The 8917-nt window shown below is 45.9% G+C and overlaps 2 protein-coding genes across 2 annotated transcripts in view; one reads left to right on the top strand and one right to left on the bottom strand.

The window, feature by feature from the left end:
- Window positions 1-182: 182 nt before the first annotated feature.
- On the top strand, window positions 183-3272 carry LOC104406351 (chromosome unknown open reading frame, human C7orf62; the record flags this gene model as incomplete). Its single annotated transcript, XM_010015300.1, has 5 exons — window positions 183-276; window positions 667-770; window positions 2008-2193; window positions 2649-2808; window positions 3235-3272. Coding segments are annotated over 5 exons (582 nt in total), but the record flags the coding sequence as incomplete, so codon positions are not given.
- Window positions 3273-4257: 985 nt separating this feature from the next.
- Window positions 4258-8917, bottom strand: part of ARHGAP17 (Rho GTPase activating protein 17) — a gene marked incomplete at its 5' end in the record, with an annotated part of 22177 nt that continues 17517 nt past the window's right edge. Inside the window, 2 exon segments of the mRNA XM_010015299.1 lie at window positions 4258-4388; window positions 8367-8914. Of these exon segments, the coding sequence (XP_010013601.1) occupies window positions 4258-4388; window positions 8367-8914 (679 nt within the window).

Here is an 8917-nt window from a genome sequence, read left to right as displayed (position 1 = left end):
GCCGGTCACCCCGCGGCAGCGCGGAGCAGCGGGAGCGGGTGGTAGCCCGTAAAGAAGCGAAAAGCGGGTTTTGAAGGCATATAAAGAGAGTTGCCGTTTGGGAACCCCGCCTAAAGCAAAGGAAACGCAGCTCTGAGAAACCCGGGGAGACTTCGTAAATAAAGCCTGATGCTGCTTTGCAGCCGGCTTTGTACGAGCTCCTCGGGCAGCTGCTGGGGCCCAGCGTGTTTGTTACCTGGGTAGAGCTCAGGAAGGCGATTTTAGACACCCGTACCCGTGAGCAGAGGGAAGGACTCAGCTGCACCCAGCAGGCACCCCCAGTGCTCGGCGTTTGGGGCCTCCAGGTGATGCAGCTGCACCAGTGATGATGAAACTACATCTTCAAACAGATGCTAATGGGCATTTTAGACGTCAGCTCCTGACACAGGGCAGGTTTGGGCGCAGTTTTAGGAGCTAACCTGAACTGCAGTGGTGCTTATGTCAGGAAGAGGGTCCCACAGAAGCAATGCTTTCATGTTCCTAGGATTCTGCCTCTCCCGAACACTAAAAGCATGATCTGTGAATCTGCTGTCTGTGGCAGCAGAGCACAGAACAGACCCAACACTACCACAATGAACTAGGGCTATAAACCATCTGACAAAGCGCCATCCTCTCTTTTGAATCAAGGTTATCACAGAGAAGTGTTTGAAAACGTGCTAGAAGACCACGGAGGAGAACCAGTCTCAGGGCTGCTGCTTCTCTACCCCAGCCGTGTTCTTCACATAGTGGAGGTAAGTTACATGGATGCCCCGTGGGACCAAGTAACCTTGATTGAGCTTTGTTCAAGTTTGGCTTCTAGATGCAGTTAACTACAGCTGTATACCCGTCTCCTGTTCCACACAGAGGCTGAAAGACCTGACTAATGCTGGGGTGGGCTCAGGGATCCCACCTTTGGGATTCACCCCACCCAATGCTTCAGGTAACTGCCCCAGAACATTATCCTGATGGAATTAGATGACATGCTTTGTCACAACAGGAACAACATGCGCTGTCCTCAATGCCTGTGACTTAAAAGGGAAGGCCCATGTAAGGCAGGTGATGAACTGTTTCATATTCACAATGAGTTTGCAATGGGCAATTCCTTTGCAGGGTTGCAGCAGCACAATCCATCTCATCATCCAAGATTTAGCTTCCCTCCAAAGTCAAGGTCCTAGGTAAGTGTTTCACATCACCTTAGGTGGCACAAAATTGTAACAGAACTGGTAGAATGCTTCCTTAAGGTTAAGCTGAACATCAGCTCCGATCGTATCAAGCTTTTCTTCTCCCATTGAACACCTCCTGACCACAGCAGAGCCGAGGTTCTCCCATCCCTTCCTGATACAGCTGAGGGGCTGCCATGAGACATGAAGACTTCATCAACAGCCTTCGTAGGGTTCACAAAAGAGGAAAATTCCTTTCTTGGGAATCACTGTGCCATTTCTGGTCCCTGCTTTGTAAACAGTTGTAGATTTATGCACTGGAATTCCAGAAATTATCTTTAGACTGTTAGTCACTGCCCTCCAGCCTGCTATTTGCCCTTTCACAACGCAACCGAACCACTCCCACAGAGTTCAGCCAATTCTTGGCTTTAGCTTAACCTGAGTGTTGCTCTAGGGCCCTGTATTAATTCCCCAAAACCCAGGTTTATGAAAGCTGCATCGTTTCCTGTGCTGTGAATGGAATTCCTATTAAAGCAAGCTACTGTCACGCTCCTGCATTTGGTTATTAAATCCCTACTGCTCTTCTGCTGGCTTCTGCCCCTCACATCCACTCCAGACCCTTGCACAGACCCTTGGAGTAGAGTCAAAAAGGTTTCTGGTGGCTGGGGTGGGAGGGGAGCACCATGCTCTACGTGTACCATCCCCCAGCACAGCCCTAGGAATGCAAACAACTCCCTGCTTAGTTTATGGAACTTGACCGGCTGATAAGAACTCCCTGCTGCACTTTCGGATGGAATTCACTCTCTTGCCATGCAGTGCTTTACTCCAGGATATTAAAGTTTTAGTGGTGGCACATGACATCCCCACCAGACTGTTCCCAGACTGGTCAGTGGCAGCAGCAACAGCTCCCATGACTTGGCCATCAAGGACCATCCAGTCGCACTCGACAGCAGAGGTGGTTGCAGAGTGCCTTACCCTCGGGCTCAAGCTGGCAGCCTCCATTCAGAGCTCTGAGGTAAGCTTCAGTTACCTGGGATGTAAGGAATCCACCTAGTTTAGCCCCCAAATCCCCCCCAGACCACACAAGCAAGCAGCCCCACTCATCTTTCAAGCAGCATTTACGAGCACACACACCTGAGCAGACTGGAGCAGCAGTGTTAAAGCAATACAGAACCTCATCATGTTACCCAAGTTTCTTTCTAGACCTCTGTGGGTTACATCATGCAGCCATTTGATCAAGTAATGAGTCACCCCAACACAGCCAAGTGAAAGTCACTCACTCAGCATCACGTAGCATTGTCCCTACCCCTGCCCACTGCTGGGCACTCCTAGGGCCAGAGGATCAGGCTGTGTTTGGTGAACAGGGAGTAACCCCAGCCCTGGTGCTTCGGGCAAATATCCTCAGCTTTAACTGCGTCATAGCCCTGTGCTCTTATTGTAACTGCATGGAATGTGCTGTTTGTTACCAAGGATGACAGCGAGGATGTGACTGAGAGCATACCCACTGCTGAACGTGAGCTGCTGATCCCAGCAGAGACAATTAACTACTTGTGTAAAGCTGAGGAGTGTATAAGTCCAGAAGAGTTTCTGAGAACTTACTTAGGTCCTTCACAACCCACCCTGGACTCAGGTACCGTGTGGGCAGTTTGAGATAAACATCAAATTTCGTCACAGAACTAGAATTTGTGGCTCCTAACACTGAATTTTGAGTTACAAGAACTTGTTACCATGCTGGTGTAGTGACAGAGGAAAGCAGGCCTACACCCAGTAGTAGGGGTCATTTTCCCTCTTACAAGGCATCTGAAAAGAGAATAACAGGGCAGCCACCAGGATTTAAACTGGGGCATCAAGAAGATAGTGACTGTAACAGCAATGTGTCTTGGCAAAGCCTTCATGAAACACAGGTTTATTTTGTTGTGAAGCCTGAGGTCTAGATTAATAATTTCAATAAAATGTATTATGGAATATTAAGGAATTTACAGGTTAAGTAAATTAATTCAAGTAGTTGTATGAATGTTACCTCAACTGACTGGTTTCCTCTCCCTCTCATTCACAGAAATGGTGTGGCCTGTTCCGTCTTATCTCTCCACATGATACAGGCTGTATCCAGTGTTCCCCTCTGCAGCTGGACTCATTTCTGTTTAACATGAATCTATACATTAAAGATTAGATGCACATTCATTCCCAGTTCCCAATATGTTTCCATGCCAGTCCTTAAAAGAACAAGACCTGGTAAGCTGCAAAGCCCAGGGAGTGACACTGTCACCTTCCCTGCCCGCTGGAAGTGATGTTACTCACAAACATGAATAAAGATGCCTTCAAGTTGACAAAAGACAATCTTTAATTTTATAAATGTTCACCCAAGTGAGGAACCCAAACAGCCATTTCAAAGGTCTTTCCAAATCCAACCGTTTCCAAGGAAAGCACTAAACCCACTTCCACAGTTGCATCCTGAAACAGTTGTGAGTTTCACAAACAAAAGCAGGCTTGGTTAATACAAATAACTATGACATAAGTAGTAAGTACTGATCGTTAAGTAGCAATGAAATGATTAAAGATACAGTAAGTTTCCTTCTACAGTATGACAGTCCTTCAAGGCACTAAAATACATCCACAGTTTTGACCAGGCGACCGATAACCCGCGGTCGCCACCAGCACTCTGGCATCGTTTGGTTCATGTTTTAAAAAGAATCTGCAGCAAATCAGTGAGGGAATGTCTCTTGCAAGGCAGCTCCTTGTAATGGCTAAGAACTAGAAATAAAAGTCTAACCGTGACATTAAAAAGATTATTTCCATAATACATGCACTTTAAATAGCTAACGTTCTGCTGCGTCTGGAATCTCTGCCAACACCACCTGTATCAGCAGCAATTACGCTTCCTATGCACGTTTCTGCAGTAATTGATTCCTTCCATCCGGGATTCGGAAAACCATTGTTCAGACACAGATCATTAAACTTCTTCTGACTGGCTAAATCCCCATCCCAGCTCTACACAGTCCTGCCACAGCGTCAAAAGAAGCTTTTCACTGTTGGGTTTTCCCACCAGGAGAGGAACCTGCATGAACCTGGGGAGTTTCCACTACAGAGCAGTGCTTTCTGTATCATTGTCAATATCAAGCACGAGGTGGTTGTGCAGCTCTTTGCTCGCTGTCTCCGGGAGAGGCTCTGAAGAAGGGGGTTGAAGTGGTTCTTGGGTACTGGGATTGGAGTCTGCACAAAAAACCAAGAGCAAGTTTAGCAGTCTGGCCAGTGACGTCTCGTCACTGCTGCATTGCTGGGGCATTTCCTTAGGAAGAAAAGGGAAAGGAAAGATCAACAAAGGCTTTTCAAACAGAGGGCTGGCACATGTGTGCACACAGGGACGCAGAAAGGTTAAGCTAAACTCAAAAGCTCAGGAGTTGCTTCTCCTACACACCTTTTTCAGTCTGGTACATAATAAAAGGTTCATTCTGAAGAATGGAAGGCAGCGAGTAAGATTTAGGACTGGATTCCTCCATGCCCCTTGTGAGTGATACCTTCCTCCAGACTTTCACATCAAAACACAAAGGTCCCTGAGCAAATAAATTTGGCACCTAAATCCTCAGCCACATAACCACCACCTAAAACCTTCAGAAGGAACAGGAACGTGTATGGTGTCAAAAGGAGGCACTGTTCACAAGAGGAGAAGAAAGTAATTAAACCCCTTTCCTGTGTGTAACAGGGAACATCATGTCCTTTGCCTCTTCTGATAGGAGGGAGAGGCCCTGTGTTCTCTCCAGCATTTAACAGCACTGGGTGTTACCTTTGATTTTCACTTAGAGCACCATTCAAAAGGTGTGCTCCAGTTTTATGTGCAGGCATTGAAGTTCTGCCTACCACGACTGAAGGATGAATCGGAAAAGGATGTAAAAAGGGTGAGGTGACCCAGGGGAGGGAATTTGATACAACAGTGTAGCTACATCCAATACAAAATGAGCCTCTCTATAAACGTGGATTTCTAGATAGGATTTCCTGCACATGGAATAAATACAATGTGAAACTGGCCAGTGAATACATTAACAACTTGTGCACATTCTAGTCTCCAACACTTTTAGTACGTTAATGTAAGAGCGAGCATCAAGCAGCCATTCCTGGTGCATGCCACACTAACAACAATGCAAGCAAGCAGTGTTACTGGGGACGGGTTAGTAGTGAGCATGAGCACACACATGATGATTGTGAATTAGCAACATTTGGGGCCAATCATATGCCTTTTCCTTACCATTTAATTTTCCAATACAGTTCCTACTGAATGCAGGTCAAACATCTAGATTATTTAATAAAATGTTTGATTAGAATATTCTTCTCTAGGCCTTAATAACACCATAAATAGAATTTGAGGCATTACTAAAGTCCAACACATGGACAAAGGAATTGAACAGTATCCTGAAAACAGTGCAGAATTCCTGTTCAGGTATTTCTGGCAACGTGATTTTGGCTTCCATTTTTCCTGTCTTTTTGAAGGTTAAAATTAAACCCAGCTATTTGACATTGTGAATTAGGTAAGTCAGTCTACAGTAAGTGCTGGTATGTGCACGTGTAAATGTTAGAGCAGATACTCATGTAATATGCAGTGGTGTTAATTCAGAACAAATATTAATCCTCTAAATAAAGATCCATCTGGACAAGTGTTGATCCTGCACTAATGTACTGCTGTAGGTAAGCCTGATAATCACTACAGCTGCTCCCCAAGGGGTTATTTTACAGAACATACTAGATTTCCTAGGCTCCTGTATCAGCTTTGCTAGAGAATCCTTCGTCAGCAGCACTCCTGGGCAGGTCTGCCCGCGTGGCAGCTTTCCTGCTATGGTTTTACTGTACACAACTTACATGGCCAACTTGCCACGGGCTGCTCTTCAAAGGAGCGATAGTCTCTCCAGCTTTAACACTGTTGTTGTAAGTAGTTTTCTATATTCACCCAGACTGCAGCACAGTCGTGTGCCTCTGTCAGACCTGTAACTCAGCTGAAAGGGAGTCAGGGCTACATCCTAACTGTGGACACAGCCTCGGTTGTGCCCATCACTCCCCAGGGCAGACCCTAGCCATGGAACTCAGACTCGCCCTGCACACCAGCTGGTGTTGGTCTGAAGGCAGTTGTTTCTCCAGTTACACCTGGGGAACCAAACCCTGCTCATCTGCTGCCATTAACGCAATTTCCTCAGCCAGATAAATTCCCAAATGAAACCAGACACAGTCAACCTATGAAACATGACTTAGCAATTAAGGTTAAAAGTCCTTCCTTGACGTTTGACTCCATCAGCACAGTTCCCATTACAAATAAGTGCTGTAAAGAGCCAGACCCCAGCCTTATTTCTGAATTCAGCTGGGAAATAAATTGCCCATAAACTGCTTTTTAAAGATATTGACAAAAAGAACTTAAAAGATCTGTTTTAAAGGCAAACCTGCTTTTTAGTTGCTCAAACAGCTCATTTACTGCCAGCTTCTCCAAATTTAAACTACTTTCAGCTTGACTCTCATCCTAATTTGTGTCCTTCCTGCAAGCACTCAAATCTTGACATAACTCAGGAGTGTGGCCTCAACTCTTTCAGCCTGTCGTGCAGCTGTTACCTCAGAAAGGCAGCATCTCTAACCCACTGCAAATGAACAGTAAGATTATTAACGTGCTGTTTGGCAGCTGTGGCTGAGCAGACTAGTGCTATTAGTGAGGCTGGAGCTGACAGGATGCAAACATGCCAGAAGGCAGATGCTGCCGGGTGCTCTTCTGCAAAGGGGTTTAGTCACACGAATGTATTTTGCCAAATAAATTCCAAGTAGTTCAAAATAGCTGAAAACCTGATGGGAAAGCTACATTAAACTGCAATCATAAACACTGGATTGGAGGAAAACTCATTAACTTTGGTATTTGCCTGCACTTATGAGGATAAACCTGTTTCAAAAGGTCACTGCTTCACTTGTGGACTAGTGCTTCTTGTGTGAAGTGTTGCTCCCTTCATTATAGATACTTTTACAACTTAAGGACTACCTCAGTGTTCACAAGACTACTAAAATCAGGCAGCTCAGGTCTTAAAATCTCTTCCAAACAGATGGTATGTGGTAATGAGGTAACACAGAGTTGACAGCACATATTTCAAAGCGCATATACAAAATAAAGCTACAAAGAAAAGTATTGCTGTGCAGGGGCATTTGAGCTTGTATTGCATGGTTCTGTAAGTACAAACCTTATTCGCAGTAACCAGCCCCACCTGTGAAGGCATCAGGGGGTAAAGCTGTTAGGCAACAGAATTTATACTTGGCATTCCAATACATTAGTCCTAGTCTAGAGAAGCTGCAGGGCCATTGGAAAGTTTAAACCATTATTAAATGTAAGGTGATTTAAAAAGCATTAGTCTCCTACATTTATCATCTCTTCCTTTAGAATTTCCTATAATAAGCAGAAACTCAGCAGAACATGAGATCTACTTTTAACTGTCCTCAGCAGTTTCATTTTTCCCCCCTACCAAGACTTAAATTAACATTAACCCTACCAAACCAGTAACTAAAAGCTTCATGAAGTTCCTGTGAGTAGAAGTTTCTCTTTGCAAATGTCTCACCAAAAGAAGGCTGCATTTAAAATATGAAGATCTATCTACAAACTAACCCAAGAGACACAATTCAGTGTATGTGATTCTTCTGGATGTCCAGCTTAAAGCACATGAGAAGACTTTGTCCTCACAAGGTAAAACATGTGCTGTGTTAGTATCTTGTCTATTAGAACATGTATCAGTGACCACTTCAGCCATTTTCTTATCTTCTGTACGTGCTATTCTTGTGTATCCTTGGCTACATCCTCTCTCTCCTCCAAATATTTGCTTTTTGGCAACAGATGTATAAGCACAGTTGAGCCTGCCACGATACTGAGCCTGGAGAAAGCCCTAGAGAGTTGGTTGCTATAATAGTGCTCTGCTTCCAAAGCAGGACAAAAAATAAAGCAAGCTGATCTACACTTCCCCCAGACCCTTCTGCCTCAGGAATGAAAACCTTCGCTGAGGAAGCACCCCAAATCCTTGTGCACAGAATGGGTGGTGGGCATTTTAACTGGAAATCAGCAACACAGGACTTTAACTGTTGTTTGCGCCTCTCAGTCCCTCCCCCTGAGATTTACAGCTACAGGCATCATTGTCTACATTTCTGCTCCCTGAGGTGGCTCTGAACATGGAAGAATCCACTCACCTGTTACAATTTTGGAAGCTGTTTGTGTGGGATTTGCAATAATACCATCTCCAGCCAGCTGAGAAGGAGGATGAGGAGGAGGGGGGACACTGGGTCTGTTTCTGGGTTTCGGTACTGGCCGTGGCCTCGGCAGTGTACCACTCTGAGGTAGAGAGGGAGACTGGGAGGTTTCTGGAGCAGCTGGCTGTGGCTGTGCTGATGGAGAACTGCTATTGTGTTTTCCTAGAGGGGGTGTATCGGGCGGTGTCGGAGTCTGCGGAGGAGTGTAGCAGGGCTGCTCTGGTCCGTGCTCACTGCTGGGTGCAGCGGGAGGAGATGCTTGACTGTTAGATTTGGGCTGCAGCGGAGGAGTAGCCTGTGTTGGGGGCTGTGGTGGTGGGTGGCTGGGAGCCTGGATGGGGGAAAGGCTGCTGGAGTATCTCCGAGGTGCAGAGACCTGGGAAGCGGAGGTCTGGGCTGCTCCTTGGTTTGCATGTTGAGCAGGAGGAGAAGAGCTTCTGGCAGGTGGCTTTGGAGAGACAGAAGGTGGCTGAGCAGCGGCGGCAGAGCTT

Source organism: Nestor notabilis, unplaced genomic scaffold (genome assembly GCF_000696875.1).
Source record: "Nestor notabilis isolate BGI_N333 unplaced genomic scaffold, ASM69687v1 scaffold25685, whole genome shotgun sequence".
Taxonomy (NCBI): Eukaryota; Metazoa; Chordata; class Aves; order Psittaciformes; family Psittacidae; genus Nestor; species Nestor notabilis.
Note: the sequence above shows the minus strand (reverse complement) of the source record. Positions and strands in the feature narration are given on the sequence as shown.